Source organism: Aedes albopictus, chromosome 3 (assembly GCF_035046485.1).
Source record: "Aedes albopictus strain Foshan chromosome 3, AalbF5, whole genome shotgun sequence".
Classification (NCBI taxonomy): Eukaryota; Metazoa; Arthropoda; class Insecta; order Diptera; family Culicidae; genus Aedes; species Aedes albopictus.
Genome location: NC_085138.1, coordinates 319,062,802 through 319,086,344, shown reverse-complemented (window position 1 = coordinate 319,086,344; position 23,543 = coordinate 319,062,802). Strand labels below are relative to the sequence as shown.

The following is a 23,543-nucleotide window of genomic DNA, read 5'->3' as shown; positions in this document are numbered from 1 at the left end:
TGATCTATAATGAAGTCCTTCGAATCTACATGAATAGCTTTATGTATTTTTGCCATAAAAAATGGTATTGCAAAATTTACTGATATCCATGCAGCTCTTGAAATCTCAAATGTCATATAGAGGCACTCTAGGGATATTCCAGGTCAGCCAAACTACATTGGAGTTCAGAACTTCAGATCTACACTCGTAACAACAGCTATATCTGTTATACTGAGAAACGTTGCATAATCAACCGCGGATACTGAAGCAATCTGAAGTCTATTTTTTTTAAATCATACACCCTTGGGACATCCAGGGTCATCCAAACTGTTTTAAAATAAAGTCCTTTAAATATTCAAGAATAACTTGATGTATTTTTGCCATAAATGATAGCATTGCCTAATCTGCTGCGATCCATGAACCTCTTGAAAACTCAAAAGTAATTTAGAGACGTTATAGGGATATTACAGGTTAGCCAAACTACCTTGGAGTTCAGAACTTCAGATCTACACTCGTAACAACAGCCATATTTGTTATAACTGAGTAACGGTGCATAATCAACCGCTATGACTGGAGCAACCTGAAGTCTACTTGATTTTATTATGAACCTTTGGGACATTGAGGGTCGTTCAAAATATCCTGAAGTTTTGCTCTTGACAGTAACATTAGTTTAATTTTTTTTATTTTTTTTTTATTTTTGTGTATTTTAACTAGTTGCTAATTCTACACTAGTAACATTAGTTACTCGCACAATTATTATTATTATTATTAATTTTATTAGGGAGATTTTCTGCCCAAGGCTGGTTCATCTCCAAGGTTATTCGCACAATGAACTTAAGCATTACACATCCAACTGTAATCTGTACTTCTCCTGACATTTCATGAGTCATTCCAAAATAGTTTCTAGATATTCCAGATCAACAGCACTGCAATGCTAGCCTGCCACATTGAATAATGATACATAATGAACCATATTCACTTATATTCTTCAAAGACTAGTTGGCACTGTTCTGTACCTTTGCTTGTTCAAATTTTAATGAAATATTTTTTTAATCTGCATTTGTTGTACATTGTCATAATTTGTGCTATAAAAAGTTACGTTACCGGATTGGCACAAAATCTAACCTACCCAGATCCGTAAACTTCTGTGAAACTCAGAGGTCTTTCAAAATACCTTTGAGATATTTCATGGTTACTAAATTTCCCAAACTAAGAACTTACAGCTAAGGTGAAGATATGACGAAGTCACATCTCGATTACATATCTGAAGGCCATGTGGGACGCGACCGAGGATAAGGACTACAGCCACGAACCTAGTGTAGGAGTGAAGAATAGTTGATTCAGTTTTATCATAATTGTAATCAACGCTGAATAAATTAAATAGATACAATCATTACGGTTGGTAATGTTGTGTAACTTAAAACAGCAAAAAAACATATTATAACGGCTGTGGACTCCATGTAATATATTGCAGGGCAGTGTGTACGATTCCGAATATCCCAAAGCTATATCCCAGTCTCTGATTGTATTATGTTAGCTTCAGTAGGTATAATGGATTATACAATATAACTCTATATAGCCAAAACAGAAACTTTAAATGCTGTAGATGCTAGCTATTAAACAACATAATTGTTTGGATGACCCCAGTTCTATGTACATTGAAAATTCAGAAGATTTACTGGACATAATAGATTATGGTTTGGATGACCAAGGATATCCCAACTGATGTGATACTGTCTTTTGAACTTTCAGAAGACTTACTGGACATGATAGGTAACAAATCGAAGCTTCGTATAATGAAAGAAACTTCCATTACACCCGTAGACTCTAGGATCCAGACTCAAGAACAGTTTGGATGACCTAGGATATCCCGACTGATCTGAAATGTCTTTTGACCTTTCAGAAGATTTACTGGACATGACAGAATACAAATCGTAGCTTTGTATAATGAAAGAAGTTACTGTTACGCCGGTAGACTTAAGGATCTAAACTCAAGAACAATTTGGATGACCTAGGATATCCTGATTGATCTGATATTAGTTTTTGAACTTTCAGAAGACTTACTGGACACGATAGATTACAATTCGTAGTCTTGTGCAATGAAAGAAGTTACTGTTACACTCGTAGACTTTAGGATCTAAACTCAAGAACAATTTGGATGACCTAGGATATCCTGACTGATCTGATACTGTCTATTCAGAAGACTTACTAGACATGATAGAATACAAATCGTAGCTTTGTATTAAAAAAGAAGTTACTGTTACATCCGTAGACTTTAGGATCTAAACTCAAGAACAGTTAGGATGACCTAGGATATTCCGACTGATCTGATTCTGGTTTTTTGAACTTTCAGAAGACTTACTGGACATTATAGAATATAAATCGTAGCTTTGTATAATGAAAGAAGTTATTGTTACATACGTAGACTTGAGGATCTAAACTCAAGAACAGTTTGGATGACCAAGGATACCCAAAAAAATATTTTGCATCATATTTTACCCTTTTTATGCTGTTGACTACCAAAACCACTGAAATACGTGGAAAAAACTCTATAATAAGGTTTGGAAAAATTTCGGTTTCAAAGGGTTAATACTTATTGGTTACCCGAATAAAAAATACAGTAGAAAAACCGAACGTTGTATTGTAACAGTACAATTTAAATCATATTTTTACAATAGACACCACTGTAAAAATAAAAAAAATACAAAAACAATAAAATATAATGTAGACACCATACAGTAAATTGTAAATAATATTTTTACAATAAACTATACGGGTGGTTAAGTATCGTAACAATATAAAAAATATTTTTCTCCATATATATTTTTTTGCAAAACCATACATTATATTGTAAATGAATTGTAATAAATACTGATACGTGGGTTTTAATAAACCGTACATTGTATGGTACACATATGGTTTCAAACAATAAAATGTTCCGTAAATATATTGTTTTTAATTGTAGTTTTACTACTGGTTATACATTTAATTAAATGGTTTTGGAATGGTTCTCTTTTGTTATGTTGTATTGGTTTACATTACATAAAGCATATAATGTTATATTATCTTGTCATTTTCCTCCTGTTAATAGCATTTTAGGCTTACTAGCATTATGAGAATGCGCTTTGGGAATTCTCCAGAGCGTTTTGGATAACCCTTAATATATTGGATCGGCCTCGTCTAAGTCTGAGTAGTCTCTAATTGCATTAACAGTTGAAGCTTAGGCTCCCATGCCCCACCAGCCAGATAACCGGGTTTCGCAAACTAAGCATTATTTGTGGCAACACTTTGAGCGGCATGATGGCACTATGCCGAGCGCGTTAAGTATTATTAGACCACTAATGTAGTTGCATAAAATGGGTGACGAGGTACATAAGTATCATTACGGCGTGCTTAACCGTTATGTGGCCGGCAAACTTTTCGCTTTTTTCTACACCTCCTCCTCTCCCCTCTCTCCTCTTCTTGGCGTAAAGTCCTCACTGGGACAAAGCCTGCTTCTCAGCTTAGTGTTCTATGAGCACTTCCACAGTTAATAACTGAGAGCTTCCTCTGCCAATGACCATTTTGCATGTGTATATCGTGTGGCAGGCACGAAGATACTCTATGCCTAAGGAAGTCAAGGAAATTTCCTTTACGAAAAGATCCTGGACCGACCGGGAATCGAACCCGTCACCCTCAGCATGGTCATGCTGAATACCCGTGCGTTTACCGCCTCGGCTATGTGGGCCCTTTTTTCTACACCGTGTACAGGGGATGGCCAAAATGTTTGGGATAGGCAACTTTTTTTTTCTCTCACAAAAAAGTTCAACAAGCTATAACTTTTCATAGAGCGCATCAAAAAATCTCAAATTTTGACTGTTTGTCAACCTATTATGTGTGCATCATTGGTACAAATTTGGGCTCGATTGATTAATATTTCGCAAAGTTAGAACCGTTCGCGTAAAACACTATTTTTAGACAACTCATTTTTGAGGTGTCATATCTCGGAAACCAGTGAACCGAATTGAATGAAATTTTGAACGTACACTAACAATATATAAATGCTTCACAAATTATTAAAACATAGGTACTTTTTAAACGTTGAAAAAAGTTATCATAGATTGACACTTTTTCGATTTTTCTCGAAAAAATGTATTTTTTTACATCAATGTCAATAAATTTTAGTGTTGATATCCAAAGGTTTTCCACTTCTGTTCTCAAGTTATCTCTAATCAGATATATAAGAGCCTATTTAGATTGAAAGAAGAACACATTTAGTAATTTTTGTGTGGTATTGTAAATTTGACTTATTTTCCTCCATATGGGTAAAAATTTCAATCCAGTATAACTTAATTCGCCGTGAGAAAATATTACATTTTATAACGTTGTATTAAGTATCAATATATAGTTGATAAACGTTAAAAAATCATTTAATTCGGTTCACTGGTTTCCGAGATATGACAGTTCAAAAATGAGTTGTCTAAATAATAGTGTTTAGCCGAACGGTTCCAACTTCGCGAAAAATTAATCAATCGAGCCCAAATTTATACCAATGATGCACATATAATGGGTTGACAAACAGTCAAAATTTGAGATTTTTTGATGCACTCTATTAAAAGTTACAGCATGTTGAATTTTTTTTGTGGGAGAAAAAAAGTTACCTATCCCAAACATTTTGGCCATCCCCTGTATTTTAAATGGGTGCTGGGTACCCGGGTACCCTGCCGGCCACATAAGGGTTAACCGTTATTGCAATATTGAGGGTCCAGTTTGACTAAAGTTTGAAATACACGGGGAAATACATAACAACTCATGAGAAAACTGTCAAATTCGATTCAAGTATAAGTTAGGTTAAAAAGCGAACCCACAGACGAGCCTTTATTAGAATTTCTTTCAGTACTCAGTCCAGTCCATATGTTCAAGATGGCTCTACGTCAAAGATAAAGTTCGTCAATCGTATTCCTCTCATCGCACTCTACATACCTAGCCCGCCATATCTCTTGGATCTGCAGTTCTTAAGACATCTGGTTTACTACTTATTTAAACATTTTATTGACTTTAAATTGATGTTTCAACTTATTCACTTTTTTTCTTTCCTTCCTTTGCATCAAAAAAGTCACAAACATCAACAAAACAAAGCACGGAAAAAATCTAAAACTGAATAAATAATTTAAAATGCACGGGTAAAATAATTTTTCGAAAAAGTGAATGGTTCAAACGTAAGAAAAACAGTATAATATATTGTTACATAAAAATCGAATGTAAATGTATAATAGGTACAATGTGCGAAGCTTTTAGTGAACCATTTCATTACAATATACATTATTGTAGCTGGTACACTGTATGGTGCAGGAATGGTTTTTACCAAACACCCTATGGTTAGTTTTTATCCGGGTACCTAGGTATGAAATCCACTCTATATTCTGCCTTATTGCCTCCGCCGTGGTAGAAGATGGACATGAATTCCATACTCAGTCGAAGATATTTGGGTTGCATCTCCTTGGCACGCTTCTTCTCAGTCTAGCTGAAATCAGAGGACAACAAAGCAAGGCTGCACTACCAGCTAATCACACAACTCTTTTGTCATCCAACGACCCAGGGAAGGCATGAGGTTGGAATTTGTTCGTTCCAGTACAGTTTGTCGACTCACCATTTGGCAGCCCGAAGGAGAGGAGACAAGAAGTATATGGAGATGCTATCAATGGGCTGTTTGTCAATTTTTCATGAGTCATTCGCTGTGTTTACTCGTCTAAAAATATTTTGCCATTTTTAATAAATTGGGTAAATTAAATTAAAGGAGTATGCAGGAATGATGCTGCAATTTCAACAATGTAATGCAATGAGCGAAAAAATGAGGAACAACCTCCGACAAACTGAATCGACGGTATCTACTTTGTTGTGAATATTTGAGAGGTGAGAAAATTACACATTTAAATTACTCTGCGATGGTGGTGCTTGCTAACGACATACAACACCTGGGTAAATTACCGGCGTATTTTAAGAATGATCAAAATAAGTGCTAAAGAGTATAATGAAGGAGCCCATCAACTACGTCTCACTGAAACCAGTCATTGCCATAATCATCAAAATTTGCAAGTTCTACATTCAGTCGTTATTAATTTTTATTATTTTTTACTTGTTCTCAATTCACAGCGCGAAGCCAAGACACACCACAGTCGCAAAAAAAAATCCCCCCACCAAACAACCGTTCCAGCTAAACGCGAACACCACCCGCTAAAAAAACAAAACCATGCGCCAGGGTAGCCGGTTAGACCGCTTCTGGATTGCGCTGACCCGCAAGAAACGCAACGAAGATGACGGAAGTGATTCCCAGCTGGCGCGAGTCCTGTCGCTGCTCGATCTAACCGGTTTGGGGGTGGGCAGTACCCTCGGGCTCGGGGTGTACGTTCTGGCCGGATCGGTTGCCTACGAGCAGGCCGGACCGGCTGTGGTCATTTCGTTCCTGGTGGCGGCTGTCGCCTCGGCCATTGCTGCCCTCTGCTATGCGGAATTTGCGGCCCGGGTGCCCAAGGCCGGCTCCGCCTACATCTACAGCTACGTCAGTATCGGCGAGTTTGCGGCATTTACGATCGGATGGAACCTTATTTTGGAATATGTCATAGGTGAGTTGGGTATGCGGTGGGATGCTATTTATAGGTTTGTAGACCGTGAATTGGGGGAAAGTTGATCACTGCTTAAAGCCAACGACATCAGAACTACATATTCCACTTCACGTTACCTTATTAACATTTTTTCCAGAAATTCTTGCAGGGATTAGTAGTAGCAGTGACTTTTTCGTGATCTCGCGAACGTCTCTACTCCAGCAATTTCTTTCAACCCGGGAGCGGTCGCGTCGTGTACTGAGTACACATTCCATGTAAAAAGCTCGCTTGTGATACACAGTGTATGCGTGCTGTCGTTGAGGGTGACTGAAGACGAGACTGCTCGAGGGTTAAGATTGCTTCAAAGATCTCTCCAGAAACACCTTCTAATGTTTCTACTGGAATCCCGTGCGGGAATTATTAGGAGCATGGCATTATTTCCGGGTTTTCTCTCAGGATTCTTTCTAGAATTTATATAGTTTGTCTTTCCAAGAAAACTACTGGGAATTGTCCCGAAACCCTTACAGTGTTTTCTCCAGGATTCCTCCAAGATTTCTACTGAGATTCCGCTCTTGTTTTGTGCAGTGATTTCTCTAGCATTTCCTCTTGGAATATTTTCTGGAATTCCTTTTGTGCTTCCTTCCAGGGAATTCCATCTAGAATTTCTACAGAATTTCTACCCGGAATTTATCCTGGCATTCCTGCTGCAATATCTGCATTGATTTTTCAAGATATATCTAAACTTCCCGAGCAGAGGAGAATAGCAAGTTAATAACTACGAAATCACATAACCTGTTTTTATATCTTCTATTGTTATCAAGGCATAGCTTTTCCATGACAAATTTGGTTGGACTATCTCATTTTGTTATAATCAAGCTATTGATATACATTAACTAAATTACATTTAAATAACATGTTTTGTTGAAGTACAAGTCTAGTTATTGTTGTAGTATTGATCCACTTATCAGCAATAGCACAACAGTAACAAGTTTTGAAATCACAGCTACAATTCGACAATTATGACCTGCCCCTTTGTGTTGTTCAATGAATACAAAAGTTAAGAAGGAAATTTCTCAACGACTCCTTTTAAGAATTCCTTAAATATTTTCGGATAAGCACTGGGAAGTTCGGGAGGAACTTTCGATAAATCCCTGGAGAAGTCTTCAAGAGAACTCCTCGCGTAATTTTCTTAGAAATTTCGAAGGTAATTCTTCTGAGCAATTCTTGGCAGAAGCATTTGAAAAACTCCTGGAGAATCTTTCAGAAAAACTCCTGGAGAAATACTCAAAGAAATTTTCAGAGAAATCTTAAGATGAACTTCATGACTAATGATCACAGGAAGTTCTTGAAGGGATTCTATGCAGTATTCTGGAGGAATTTCTTGAGGATTTTTTGAAAAACCATGAAAGATTCCGTAGAGGAACTCCCGGAAAAAATTCTGAAAGATTTTTGGAGTCATTTATGGAAAAGTTTATGACCAAATCTGTCGATAAATTTCTAAAAGAATTTTATGACAAAGTCACTTGATAAATATATACGGAGTTTTTGACGGAATCCTTAGAGAAATAAATAGAGGAATTTTAGAAAAAAAAATATTGCCAGAAATTCTGGTGAAAGTCCTGTAAGAATCATCAGAGGAAGTTCAGGAGAAATTATAGAATTTTTTTTGGATTAATCCTTGTAGAATCCAGATGGAATATTCGACATAATTCTTGAATCCAGGAAAAATTCGGAAGAATTAAAACAAAGTTTCCAGAAAAATTGTAATCATCTGTACAATATTTCCAATATCCCAAAAATTTTCTTCAAAACTGTTGAGCATTTTAAAAATTCTTCAATTTCTATGCTGAAAAAAAAAACAAAGCAAAAGTCACAAATTGCTATCGACGATCAAGTACACGTGTAGATTTCAAAACCGTGCTCCGAAAACAATTAAAGTAGAACAGTTAGTTTATAAATTACAGGTGAAAAATCGATGCTCGTCGTATTTGATAATATATGTAGAAATTACTAAATTTCGATTATCTTGCGACTTCAAATCTTTTAGAATGAATTAAAAGCTGAATATTAGGTTGTCCCAAAATTTGCACATGGTCGAAAAGCTTGGGGGCTCACCCTGCAAATGATAGCTAAGGGTGTTAGAAACAAACTTTTGTATGAAGGCAACTTTCAAAAATGACGTTTAGAGGTCGCCCCGGCGAGATTTTTGAAAAATGGCCGTTTTTCGTAATAAATTTCATACAAATATTTTTTACCATACAAAAATTGGCAATACCCACTATTTTTATATTTTTTAAAGCTTGATATGGATCCAAACTTCATTGGAAAAATAATTAATGACATGTTTTGCAGGTAACTTTTTGATACTAAATTTTTGAATTTACTAAAATTTCTCATTTTTTGATATACTTTGCATTTTACCCATTATAAAAAGTATCCGAACCTAATACTAATTAAAAACAATTTTCATAAAAAGATAGGAAATTTTATGAGGAAAAACTTTGCCGAAGATAGCATGGCGTTTTTTCTATCCATTTTAGAGTTATTCACGATTAACCATTTGGTGAAATCTGGATTTTTAGGTATTTAAAAAAAAATCACAAAAGAACTTCCCAAAAACACATACAAAGTAAAAAATTACGGTTGCTCAACAAGTTTTTGTCTTGATTGTGTTTAGGAATTGTGATAGCATCATTCATTGAATTTTTCTTTCCGTTGACAAATCCATTTTCTTTGATCTAGAAAGGCGCATACTAGCGAGAAACTTTATCATAAGGTACCATTTTGAGATGCCTCAGTAGGCCATGGCATTTATAACGATTATGTACTGACTCTATACGAGCATAATGCACATTCAAACGCACGGCACATTTTCTATATCATTTAGAAGGTGATACATTCCGCAAAACATGTCGATCTTGTTTTTCAATGATGTTGCTCAAATCGTTCAAAGACATGAATAAAACGTTCTAGTAGTACCTATCATTTTGGTCAACAGATAGGACGATAAACATGACATCACTTGTTTACGTCCAAAACTGTTGTTTACCAATAATAGCCTACCTTGTCTTTTTGTATGCCGTGTATGTGTTTATGGTAATCAAATTGTTCTAACCTTGGATAACATTACGTTAACTCACTGGTTCATCTCATCCCACCCGTTTCAATTTGCCTCGGTGTATCTTATTTTCGGTGTTGATAAGATAGTTCAAATCAGTAGATGTAAAAAAAGACATGCCCTGCTTTTCAGAATGTCTTGAATTGGAACTTAGTATCTAAAAATTGGTATTCTTACGTAAGATGTTCGTAATCGCGATTTGAATTTGGCATGGATCAACGTATTCGTCTTTATTCACTTTGCCACTGTTTCCTGGGCTGTTTCACTGGTCCAGGACTCATAAGTCTTCATGTAGAAAAATAATTGAGAATATCGACAGGAAAGTAAGATAAACGCGAAAATATGGCTCAACATTTAAAAAAAATCAATAGGCTGTACGAAGCTTGTCAAGAGAACAAGCTTTTCAAGAAATCTTTGCTAGTTAATTTCCATATGAAGGGATTGAATAACAAAAAATAAAAATCAAATAATGATGTCACCATAATTCCATAACACAATCAAAACAAAAACTTGTTGAGCATATGTGATTTTTTACTTTGTATGTGTTTTTGGGAAGTTCTTATGTGAGATTTTTAGAAAAATACCTAAAAATTCAAATTTCAACAAATAGTAAATTGTGAATAACTGTAAAACGGATAGAAAAAACTCCATGCTGTCTTCGGCAAAGTTTTTCCTCATAAAATTTCCTATCTTTTTATGAAAATTGTTTTAAATTAGCATTAGGTTCAGATACTTTTTATGATGGGAAAATGGCAAAGAATATCAAAAAATGAGAAATTTTAGTAAATTCAAAAATTCAGTATCAAAAAGTTACCTACAAAACATGTCGTTAATTATTTTTCCCAAGAAGTTTGAATCCATATCAAGCTGTAAAAAATATAAAAATAGTGGGTATTGCCAATTTTTGTACGGTAAAAAATATTTGTATGAAATTTATTACGAAAATGGCCATTTTTCAAAAATCTCGCCGGGGCGACCTCTAAACGTCATTTTTGAAAGTTGCCTTCATACAAAAGTTTGTTTCTAACACCCTTAGCTATCATTTGCAGGGTGAGCCCCCAAGTTTTTTGACCATGTGCTATTTTGGGACAACCTACTGAAAATAGTATGTTTCGATCATTTGAAAATATTTCTTGCGTCAGAGTGATGAACCTCATGTTATTGGTGGGCTTGTGAGACAAAGCGAATAATTTTGTAGAATAAGTATTATAACTTATTCAGTAACGAGTTTGATGTCATAGCAAATTTTGCTCTCCGATTATTATCAATAACATATTAATATCAAAATTTGTTACTGAAATATTTTCCGAATTCACTGTTATTAAGTTGTTATTGAAACTAACAAAACAAGTTATTGAAATGGTTTCCCAGGAACAGGGATGGGAACACTCACTTGCGAAGAGTTACACTCACTTGCTGTTTTCTCAGCTCAGAAGCGTGCTATCAAAAAACGATGTATAGACGACTTTTGCCTTTTGGTTTTGTCTAAAAGTTTTCCGAACCAAGTATGGGTCGCACACGCATATCGAAGGCGTGAGGGAGCTGCAAAGGCAACTCTCCACGAGGTGAATGTAAATTACACTCACCTCGTGGAGAGTCGCTTTCAAAGCTCTGTCACGACTTAGGTATGGGTTTGCGACCCGTACTCTATTCGACAAACTTTAAGACAAAACCACAAGCCAAAAGTCGTCCATACATCGTTTCTTGATAGCACGCTTCTGAGCTGAGAAAACAGCAAGTGAGTGTAACTCTTCGCAAGTGAGTGTTCCCATCCCTGCCCAGGAAGATTTTTTTTGTTATGGAATTTGTTATTTTGCCGCTTATGACATACAAGTTTATAACACAATGTGTTATGGTAATAACTTAGAAATAATCGATTTTATTATTCAGTTATTTTGCCCAAATAACACAGCTCCTTATGCTGTTGTTATTCCCTTCTGCTCGGGCATCACAAATCCTTCCCGAATTGCTTTAAAACGATGCCATTTTTCAAAAATTATCAAAACTTAAAAAAAAAGAAATCATCGATGAATTTCAATACAGAAATACTTCAAAATACCCCGAGCAGAAGGGAATAACAACAGCATTAGGAGCTGTGTTATTTGGGTAAAATAACTGAATAATAGAATCGGTTATTATTAAGTTATTAACATCACATATTATGCTATGAACTTGTCTGTCATTAGCGGCAAAATGACAAATATCATAACAAAAAAATGTTCTTGGAAAACCATTTTAATAACTTGTTTTGTTAGTTTGAATAACAACTTAATAACAGTTAATTTGGAAAATATTTCAATACTTAACAAATTTTGATATTAATATGTTATTGAAAGGGCCCATATAGCCGAGGCGGTAAACGCACGGGTATTCAGCATGACCATGCTGAGGGTGACGGGTTCGATTCCCGGTCTGTCCAGGATCTCTTCGTAAAGGAAATTTCCTTGACTTCCTTGGGCATAGAGTATCTTCGTGCCTGCCACACGATATACGCATGCAAAATGATCATTGGCAGAGGAAGCTCTCAGTTAATAACTGTGGAAGTGCTCATAGAACACTAAGCTGAGAAGCTGGCTTTGTCCCAATGAGGACGTTACGCCAAAGAAGAGAAGAGAAGAGATGTTATTGAAAATAATCGGAAAGCATAATTTGTTATGATATCAAAATCGTTACTAAGTAAATTCTGATAAGTATCAGAATATAAAATTATGTAGAATTATTCACTTGTCTAAAAAGCCCACCAATAACATGAGTAACAATACTTTCAATGATCGAAAAATAATATATACAGTTTTTAATTCATGCCAAGAGAATGTAAAAGAAAAATCTTCCAGAAATTTCTCCGAGAGTTCTTTAACAAAATCATTCACAGATTTTCAAAGACACCTCTAGAAATTCCTCCAAACCTATGAACAGAATCTTTTCAAGGATTTCTTCAGAATTACCCGTGATTATAATAATAATAATAATAATAATAATAATAATAATAATAATAATAATAATAATAATAATAATAATAATAATAATAATAATAATAATAATAATAATAATAATAATAATAATAATAATAATAATAATAATAATAATAATAATAATAATAATAAAATATTTGTCCCGGATTTCATCTTCTGATTTCTCTGAAAATTTCTTTGAGAATTTCACCAGGAGTATTTTTTCGATGAATTCTCCAGGAGTTTTTCAAAAGATTTTGCCAAGAGTTCTAATAATTGCTCAGAAGAATTTCTTTTGGAATTTTTAAGAAGATTGCACCAGGAGTTCTTTTGAAGACTGCTCCAGGGTATTGAAGGGTTCCTCCAGATCTTCCCAGTGTTTTTCCGAATATTATTTGAGGAATTTTCAGAGGATTCGTTCAGAAATTTCCGTCTTCACTGAATACAAAAATGGAACAAAACAAAAGGACAGATCATTATTATCGAATTGTTGCTTTGATTTCAAAATGTGTTACTATTGTGCTATTGTTGATAACTTGATCAATAGTACAACAATAACAAAAGTTATACTTCAACAAAACATGTTATTGAAATGTAATTGAGTGAATGTGTATCAATAACTTGATTATAATAAAATAAGATTGTCCAACAAAACTTGTTATGAAAAAGCTATGCCTCGATAATTGAATAATAACAAAACAAGATATAAAAACATGTTATGTGATTTCGTAGTTATTAATTAGATATTCTCCTCTGCTCGGGTGGGATCTAGGTAAAATGTAGATATTCCTTCAACAATTTCCAGAGGATATCATTTGAATTACTTTACGCCAAGTTTTTTTAGAATTCTTAAAAAAATACTTAGTACCGGGTTTAAAAGGGGGGGGGAGGTGTACCAGGGCCTCGCAAAAACGACACCTTCGATTGCACTCCTTTTTTTTTATTTTTTTGCAATAAATTCTTCTTGCAGTTTCTCTATGAACTCTGGCATGGATTTCTCCTATATCTGAGATCTAATGCCGCAAATACATAATTGAAAAGCATTTTTTATTTTATAGAAGTTTCTTTTATCATTGCTTTAACGCTAGAATTGCAAACCTGTTATGCATAAATTTAGTAAATATCAACATTCAAGTTTTTCACAACGACATTAACATATTTGTAAAAATTATTTATATTTTTTACTTTTTTTCCATGCTATTTGGGCAAAAATATATCCTCTTTATAAAGGGCCCCTACAACACTGTGGCCCTGGGCACCCACATTTGTAAATCTGGCACTGAATACTCCTGTCTTGAAGGAATTTCAAAATTGATGTCTGGTAAAATTCATGAAGACAATCCCTTAATTTCAGAAGGCCTATTTCAAGAAAAAATGTTCCCAACATTAAGAAAATATGATTCTTAGAAGAACTTTCGAGCGCAATATCAGGCGTAATTTTCAGCAGAAACTCGTTTATGGCAAAACTGGAAGCATTTCATCATTTTTTTTTTGGTTTTTGATTTTTTATTGAATAACGAAGCAATATTTTCAAAATCGGTTTTCGTACACATGTAGAGTATGGATCAAGGTATCTGTGGATTTTTTTTCGTGGTGGAAAAGGTTTTCCATTTTTGCAGAAACCTATTTTTTGGGAAATTTTGTTCAAAAATTACAGAATTTATGAAGGAAATTCTGGAGGAATTGCTGGATCAATTGCTGGTGAAATTCCTGGGGTAATTTCTGGAGAAATTCCTGGATAAAGTCGTGGAGGAATTCCTGGTGCTATTTCTGTGTGAATTGCTGGAGTAATCTTTGAAAGAATTCCTGGGGGAATCTTTAGAGTAGTTCTGGGAGAAATTCCAGGAGATATTTCTGACAATACCCCTTGAGAAATTCCTGAAGGCAGTTCTACAGGGATTTCTGGAGAAATCTTCGAAGAACTTTCGTGGAGAAATCCCTGAAGGAATTCTGAAGCAGTTTCAAAAGATTTTCTAGAGAATTTCCTGGACAAATTCCTGATGGAATTCCTGGAAGAATCCTTGCAGCAATTCCTGGAGGAAAATCCGGAAGAATTCTTGAAGGAAATCCCTGGAATCCCTGGAATAATTCCAGAAGGTATTCCTAGAGAAAATCCTGGAAGAAATTTTGAAGGAATCCCTGCAGGATTTCCAATAAATATTCTTGGATGAGTTGCTGACAGAATTTATAAAGGAATTTCTGGAGGAATGCCTGAAGGAATTCCTGAAGGTATTCCAGGAATTCCAGGAGACATGTCTAGAGTAATTCTGGGAGAAATCCCTGGAGAAATTTCTGAAAATGCCTGTTGAGAAATTCCTGGAGGAATTTCCGGTGAAATCTTTGAAGGAATTCCTGGGGGAATCCTTGAAGCAATTCGTGGAAAAATCCCTGGAGGAATCCCTGAACCAGTTCCTGAAGGAATACTTAGGAAAATTCCTGATGGAATTCCTTGAGGAATCCCTGCAGCGATCCCTGGGAGAAAATCTGGAAGAATGTTTGGAGGGATGCTTGGATTAATTCCTGGAAAAAATCCAGAAGGTACTCCTAGAGAAAATCCTGGAAGAAGTTTTGAAGGAATCCCTGAAGAATTTCTTGGCAAAATTCTTGGATGAGGTGCTGACAGAATTTATGAAGGAAATTCAGAAGAAATCGCTGGATCAATTCCTGATGAAATTCCTGGAGGAATCCCTGAAGAAATTCCTGGGGTAATTTCTGAAGGAATTCCTCGAGGAGAACCTGGAGAAATTCCTGGATGAAATCCTGGAGGAATGTCTGCATGAATTTCTGGAGGAATCCCCGGATGAATTCCAGAAGCAGGAGAAACTCGTGGAAGAACTCCTGGGGAGCTTCGGGGGGAATTCCTCGAGGAGTCCCTGAAGCAATTCCTGGTTGAATATCTAGAGGAATTCCTGGAGGAATCTCTCAGAGTGTTCTTTAAAGAATTCATAAAGAAATCCCAGGTAGTTTGCTCTTAGCATGATGTTTTGTTTGAATTGAATGCTAGTGAAAATTCTCGAATCCTTCTTTTTTCTATACCGGAACCGATTCCGGAATATCTGAAAAATTTGGCATGTTGTTTTTGTATTCCATAAATAAACATAAACAATTTAGCCATTCAACCAAGCTGATTATTTGGGTAAATTCTATGATAAGATTGAAGTGGCTCTCTTTTAAAGTACTTGGCGAGATTTCTTGTGGTTTTCGAGTAAACAAGGTTTGGTGATTATGGATAAAACCCTAAATTATTAGAATAGTTTTGAGCATTTTTTTTTTCTGGTTCTCTGATTTATTGGTAATCTTGAGTAGGCTCGAATTAAACAAAACAAAAAAAAATCTGGCGGTCCTTGCCCAGACAGGTTTGCTGAACGTGTCCTGCGACATCGCGGTGCACCTAAAGTAACATCTTAGGAGGACTAAAGAAGGATATGTTTCCTTCCTTCCGACAGGAATTCTCCCACGAGTGACTTCTGAGATTTCTGCAAGTATTCCTCTACCGATACGTATGGAAGATTCTACTGGGAAACTTTCAGTAAATCTTAATGATTTTTTCTGTGCAATCACTTGGAACTTAGGTTCCTTCTTAAGAAGTTCCTTCTGTGATTCCTCTAGGTTATCTTGTGCCTTTCCTTTCCGAGGCATTCAATGAGAATGTTTTGAAGAAAGAGTTTCTATCTCTTGAAATTTATTTTTTAAATTCACCAAGATGTTCCTTCCGAGTTGCTCCGATTCTTCAGAATTTCCTAAAGGACTTCCTCCAAGATTATTTTCTGGAATTTATATGACATTCTTCCAAGAGTTCCTCCTGGGGTTCCCCAGAATTTCGTTCTGGGTTTCCTTTTAAAGTTTTTCTTTGATTTCATTAGGAGTTGCTTAAAGGATTCTTCAATGAGTTTCTTCTAGATTTTGTCCAGGATATCCTACTGTAGAATTCCTGCAGGAGTTCTTTCAAGAATTCCTCCAAGAGTTATTTCTAAAAATCCCTAAGGAGTTCCTGCAGAAATCCCTAGCTTGAATAGCTGGATTCCAGAATAAAATCATATTCCCTAAAGGCACTAACTCGCATCAGACTACTTACCTTACCGGTCAGGCTAAGGCCGGGGTGGCCTCTGCTGTACATAGTAGCCGCCTCCATTCCACTCGGTCCATGACTGTTTGTCTCCAGTTCCGCACTCTGCGTAGGGTCCGCAGATCGTCCTCCACTTGGTCGACCCACCTAGCTCGCTGCGCTCTACGTCTTCTTGTACCGGTCGGATGACTCTCGAGAACCATTTTAGTCGGGTTGCTATCCGACATCCTGATGACGTGACCCGCCCACCGTAGCCTCCCAATTTTTACGGTATGGACGATGGTTGGTTCTCCCAGCAGCTGATGCAGCTCGTGGTTCATTCGCCTTCTCCAAGTCCTGTCTTCCATCTGCACTCCGCCGTAGATGGTATGCAACACCTTCTGTTCGAAAACTCCAAGGGCGCGTTGGTCCTCTGCACGTAGGGTCCATGTTTCGTGCCCATAGAGGACGACCGGTCTAATCAACGTTTTGTAGATGGTTAACTTCGTGTTACGGCGATCGTAGAGTTCTGCGGAGTCCAAAGTAGGCACGATTTCCTGCCACAATACGCCTCTGAATTTCTCTGCTGGTGCCGTTGTCGTCGGTCACCAGTGAGCCCAAGTACACGAATTCTTCAACCGCCTCGATTTCATCACCGTCGATATGAATTCGGGGTGGCGGACGCGGTGATTCCTCCCTGGAGCCCTTTGACATCATGTACATTGTCTTCGACACATTAATGACTAATCCGATCCGCCTGGCTTCACTCTTTAGTCGAATGTACGTTTCCGCCATCGTCTCAAATTTACGAGCAATAATATCAATATCATCGGCGAAACCAAGCAGCTGAACGGACTTCGTGAAAATCGTCCCACTCGTGTTTATCCCCGCTCTTCTTATTACACCCTCCAAAGCAATGTTGAACAGCAAGCACGAAAGACCATCACCTTGCCGTAACCCTCTGCGAGATTCGAAGGGACTCGAGAGTGTCCCTGATACTCGAACTACGCACATCACTCGATTCATCGTCGCCTTGATCAACCGTATGTAACCAGTGGTGTGTCTGTCTGTCCGAGATTTGTGAGATTTTCGCGGTGTAGTGTTTCGTTTCAATGTTAAAAATACCAAGAAGATGTTTGAATGTCCGCTGAGCATCACCAAATACCACCCACCGCCCACCGGACAGCTAGCAGCCACACCACATAGTTCCGCTACTCGCCACCAGACATCGCAGGCTCAAGGATAAGGCGGCCATGAGGGGTGGCGTATAAGGAGCCATGATGGGGCGAATTTCGTCATAGCGGGAAACCTTCGGTCGGGGAGTCTGGATTGGGAAAGCGCCATTGCTCTACATCATTGGCAAGCCAAAACTCGAAAAGTATAGACGAGATTAAGAAAGCTATTCGCAAACTAAAAGGGAATATAAACGAAAGTTGAAAAAACTAGCAGAAGTCGGAAGGAGTTTAAAAGAGCAAGTTTTGTGTGAAAGATTGTGGAAGAAGCAGAGAAATAGAAATATCCAGGTAAGAACCCCCGACCAGAGTCCCAATCGTCCCCAACAGTAATGCGCCACCTACTCGTTTCCAAACCGCCCGCAGGACCCCTTGTGTTTTACCTTGGTGAAGTCCGTAGAGTGCGCGTAGTCGACCGAGACCCTTGCGTGGCCCTATCGCCTCTCAGTCAACCGCAGTTCTCGAATCCTACACCCGAGACTGCAGTAGTAGGCCGCCTATCCTGCTGGATAGAACCGCCCATCACCGTGCCCTTACCCGACGGTGAGTGAGTGCCGCCATTTTGCCTGGAGCTTCGCGGCATCGTCAAGCCAGCGACCGCGAACGCTCGGCAGTTAGGCCACGAACGGAAGCAAACGAGGAAGAGGAAGGAAGCCGTCGTAGTGTCGAGGGACGAAAGGAACGAGCCAGCGACGAGGAAGGAAAGTGGTGAAAGTGGTTGCTGAAAGGAAGAAGGGGCCCCGCCAGAAGAAGAAGAAGAAAGTGATAGATAAGGTAGGAGATAGGCTGTAAGGAAGTGGGAGGAATAAAGGTACCTGTGTGCAAAAAGTTTGAATAAAGTGGGAAAAGTGTTTGCAATTTGGTACTCAAGTGTTTTCTTGGTCGCGGTGAGTCAAGCGCGTATGCCGACCCTGAGGCAGTTGTAGAAGGGGGTCTCATTGATGCCGGATAGGGGGAGGCCCTATTAGTTACACGTATCAGTTTATCCGGGAATCCGTATTCGTGCATAATCTGCCATAGCTGTTCTCGTTCGATTGTATCATATGCCGATTTGAAATCGATGAACAAGTGATGTGTGGGCACGTTGTATTCGCGGTATTTCTGCAACACCTGGCGGATGGCGAACATCGGGTCCGTTGTAGCGCGTTCACCCATGCATCCAGCCTGATATTGCCCCACGAACTCTCTTGCAATCGGTGATAGACGGCGGCATAAAATTTGGGAGGGTATCTTGTAGGCAGCGCTCAGTAGTGTGATCGCGCGGTAGTTTCCGCAATCCAACTTGTCGCCCTTTTTGTAGATGGGACACACGATACCTTCCATCCATTCCTCTGGTAATACTTCCTCCTCCCAAATCTTGGTAATGACCCAGTGAAGTGCTCTCACCAGTGCTTCTCCACCGTATTTTAGAAGCTCGCTTGGTAGTTGATCTGCTCCAGCGGCTTTGTTGTTTTTCAACCAGCCAACCTCCTCCTCAATCTCTTGAAGGTCAGGGGCCGGAAGTCTTTCGTCCTGTGCACATACTCCTAGATCTGTTACCACGCCACCTTCGGTACTTGCAACGTCGCCATTGAGGTGCTCATCGCAATGCTGCCCCCACCTCTCGACCACCTCACGCTCGCTCGTGAGAATATTCCCGTGATTATCTCGGCACATGTCGGCTTGTGGCACAAAGCCTCTGCGCGAGCGGTTCAGCTTCTCGTAGAACTTTCGTGTGTCCTTAGCGCGGTACAGCTCTTCCATCCCTTAACTCTTAACATGCACATCCTTGCGTTGATCGGCTGCCACCCGATCACACGTTGTCGCATCTTGCCCAACACTATAAATCCTGTTCCCAGTTCATTGGTGGTGCCACAGCTTTGGTAGAAGGTAGCCGCTCGATGCCCGCTTTTCCACACTTTCTGTCCAGTCCAACAAAGTTTCTGCAACGCCACGATGTCGAAGTTGCGGGGATGTAGTTCGTCGTTGATTATCCTGTCACATCCTGCGATACCTAGTGACTTGCTATTCCATGTTCCAAGTTTCCAATCGTAGTCCTTATTTCGTCGCGTGGGTCTTTGCCGATTGTATCGAGTCGTATTTTCTCCTATGTTATTCGCAATGGGGATTTTTACGGGTGGCTTATTGGGCCTACGCCAACACTCCTGTCTCGCCGGAGGGCCATCGTGCCAGTTCTGTTTAACGTCCCAACCAACACTGGGACGACCACGCTGATGGGGCTACCACCTTTGATCCAGCTGGGCGTGGTGCAGCGTTTCTTACTCAGCCGCTGGATGCCAGAACAGACGCTGTTTGAGCCGCACCTCCTTGGTGAACAGACACTCGGATCGTACCTCGCGGCGGCGTGGATAGAGTCGGTGATGGCTGTGCCAGTGCAGATGCCTTGAAAGGCGAAGAAATAAGAAGAGGGCAAGTTAAAGAGAAGTGCTTCTGATCAGACAGCAGGGTTAAGTGATAGAAAATGAAAAGAAAATATATGTATTGAGTGTGACCACTGTTTCTTTTGTTACTTTCTGAGGGAGCGCCCCATTTTATTTGTTACATTTATTTGTTACACGTAACTCGCATCAGACTAGACTCCCAAATTTCCTACAGAAATTTATAAAGGATTTCCTAGAGAAATTCTCAGGAGAAATTCATCAAAGAATCTGAAGTAACCCACAGAAGGCATACATGGTAAAATCCCTAGCAGTAGCTACTGAAAATGTTCGATAAAACTTTAAGTGATGACAACAAAATGGAATAATATGTTGAAAAAATCGGATAGTGACAAAATCGCATAGTTTTTTTTTTTTCAGCCCTCGGCTGGTTCGTCTCTAGTGGTAGATGGATCTTAAGGAGCCATCTCTAAGAGTGAGAAGAAAAAATACAGAGTTTAAGTACAATATAGAAAAGGATAGAAGCCAGAAGGGCTGATCCCAATGGTTGTTTTAACAAATTATCGGTTCGTTGCTGTCGTCTTTGGTTGTCCTTTTGAGTTGATCCTTGTCGTCAGAAGTATTAGCGTTATACGAGATTGAAGGTCCTATGTCGTAGCTTATTTTAATGTCCTTTTCCCAGTCGATTCTTGATTTAAATTGAAGAGAACAGCTTGGTGTCCTTCAGGAAACATATCAAGGCTGCCTCCATCGCTGAGTCGTTACTTAGAGTTGTTTGGATGTCTCCTAACCCGTGTAGGGTCCGAGGTAGTTCCAATACCGGACAGACGCACAACATGTGTTCCACGGTGTTAGGAGTTCCACATGAATCACATACTTTTCGAAAATTGGCACTTCCTTCCATATTATGTGAGGCCTTCGTGTGTCCGGTCCTGAGACGAGACAGTACTAGTTGCTCTTTTCGATCGATTCTGTCTTCCCAAGGGAATATGTTGCCCTTGACTTTCCGAATAAATAAGGTTCGATCTGTCCACCAGTCCTTGGACCATGCATCTCTTACCACAGTTTTCAACCAGGATTTCACGTCAGCTGCAGGTACCTCCATAGTGAGGCAACGGCCGGTGCGGCCAAGGTTTGCCAGCCGATCCGCTGATTCGTTGCCTAGGATGTTGCTGTGTCCTGGGACCCACATGAAGCTTATGCTGGGAGTACGTCTTGTTTCCAATAGAGTTTGTGTGGCCTGAATCCATGGATGAAATCGCATAGTTATTGAACGGAACTTGACAAAAACGGAGCATACCTGCAATCATAAAAAATAAGTCTACATTGCATTATTTGAACTATTCCTGACGAAACATACCTATTACGAGTTTGTGAAAATTTTAAAATCCAATTAACTTTACGTTTCGGAAAATTGAATAAGTCATTTTTTTTCTGAAAATTTCGGTTACATATGACTCATAATTACGACAGTAATTGTATTGGACGTCTGCGTATGTCATTCCAATTACATGATTTTCGTTTATTCTTTTCCATTTGTTATAGTCATTTTGCATCTTTATGGATTGAAATATACAAATTGTATGGAGTGAGTGCTAAAATGCGACTCTTAGATATATGACGACGCCGACTTTTTTTTGGAGACAATTTGTCGTAGAACAACACTCATTTTATCAGATCCGGTTTTTTTTTCGGTGGCAACTTTGTTGGAAAGTAGGTACCTTGGGCGTTAGCGAGAAAAGTTTACAGGGGATTACCTCAGCATTCAAGAGCTTTCCTTTTGAATTTTCGGAAAATGTTCCAGAGTATTCTATCTACTATTCTTGGTATCGTGGAGCGGACCTGGTGTGATGGTTAGAACACTTGACTATCACGCCAAGGACCTGGGATCGAATCCCACTCCCGACGAACTCGCAAAATGTGAGTTCTTCCTTAGGAAGGGAAGTAAAGCGTGGGTCCCGAGATGAACTAGCATAGGACTAAAATCTCGTTAATACAGTTAAAAAAATTCTTGGTATCGACTGAACTCAAGACCAACTATTTTCAAGGTACCTCGGCGATACATGTAACTTGCGTACTTCACAGCAAAATTGAATATCACATTATAGTCCTAAAATCTGGACGCTTCACCCGAAAAACGAGAGACATCAGCTCACGTTGAGATTTGACTAGGGAAAATCCTATCATCCCCAATTTACGGTACCCCGTTGCATTTTTAGGCGGTGGTGGTCGTGACTAGCGATGCGCGCTCGTATCGCATGCTGATTTCAACGATGCGGAATCAGACAGCTGTTGTGAGGCCGCGCGCACTGCCGCTGCTGTTGACGGCGGCGGTTCGGTTGTTCACCGTGGACATTGACAATGAAAACGGGTTTCCCCTCGGGTATTGCCGTCGAAGTCTTTCGTTTGTAGGTTTGTGGATATGTATTTTATCGGGTTGCGACTAATCGGCTGTTTTTATTTTGATTGGCAGTCGTCCGTCGTATGCCTACTTATACCTACTTATGGGGTACTGTTGGGTTGGCGGAGCTGATGAGATATTTATTTCTCACGAGTTGAAGGATAAATTTGTTTATACTAGCTCTCCTCGACTCGAATTATATTGGAGTTAAATAAAAAGCTAGTGCGGGAGATTGTTGAGACTAGAGGATTCAAGAAGCGCTAAAAGTAGTTTTGCTCAGAAAGGTTATGGATGAAGCAGTTTGAGCATGAATTGGAGTTATTTGTTGTAACGAGCAACCATGCGTCTCCATCGTGTCAATTAGTTGGTCGCGGAAAGTTTCTCCACCATTCCTACTAACAATTCTAGTATGTTTACCTCAAATTCCCCGAAAATCTGCTTTTTCTTGATTTTTTTCCTCGAGCTTCCAGAGCGAGGCGCAAAACGCTTTATCTTTGCTTGTACTGCTTGGATCTATATGAAAATTTGATACAGCATTTTTAAGAACCCATACTTTAAGATAAAAAAAGACGATATTGTGCTCGACCTCAACATATATAACTCCTTAAATACTGCATCACTACATTGAATTTTCAGCTTGGATTCTTGGATTTTCTTATCGTAGCTTTTGAACTGTTCAAAAATGTTTTTAAACATTGTACAACATCTCCGCACGTTTACAATACTTTTAGTGTGTGTGTGTGTGTGATCCAACTAACCCCCACTGTCCGGCAGTGGTATTATGGAAGAAAGTTTTCCGCAATATCATTTTGATGCTATTGCAAAAAGCTTTAGTCCGGGAGTTAGAAGGTGATAGCT

At 38.6% G+C, this 23,543-nt stretch overlaps 1 protein-coding gene and 1 long non-coding RNA gene across 3 annotated transcripts in view; both read left to right on the top strand.

The window, feature by feature from the left end:
• LOC134284183 (uncharacterized) overlaps positions 1-23,543 on the top strand; it is a 531,430-nt gene that overhangs the window by 82,615 nt on the left and 425,272 nt on the right. The gene's annotated exons all lie outside the window — the stretch shown is intronic.
• LOC109401173 (cationic amino acid transporter 3-like) overlaps positions 1-23,543 on the top strand; it is a 236,086-nt gene that overhangs the window by 48,418 nt on the left and 164,125 nt on the right. For both annotated transcript variants that reach the window (XM_062842662.1, XM_062842663.1), the window contains exon 2: positions 6,112-6,581. In XM_062842662.1, the coding sequence (XP_062698646.1) occupies positions 6,209-6,581 (373 nt within the window). In that variant the 5' untranslated portion in view covers positions 6,112-6,208. The remainder of the gene's footprint in view (positions 1-6,111; positions 6,582-23,543) is intronic.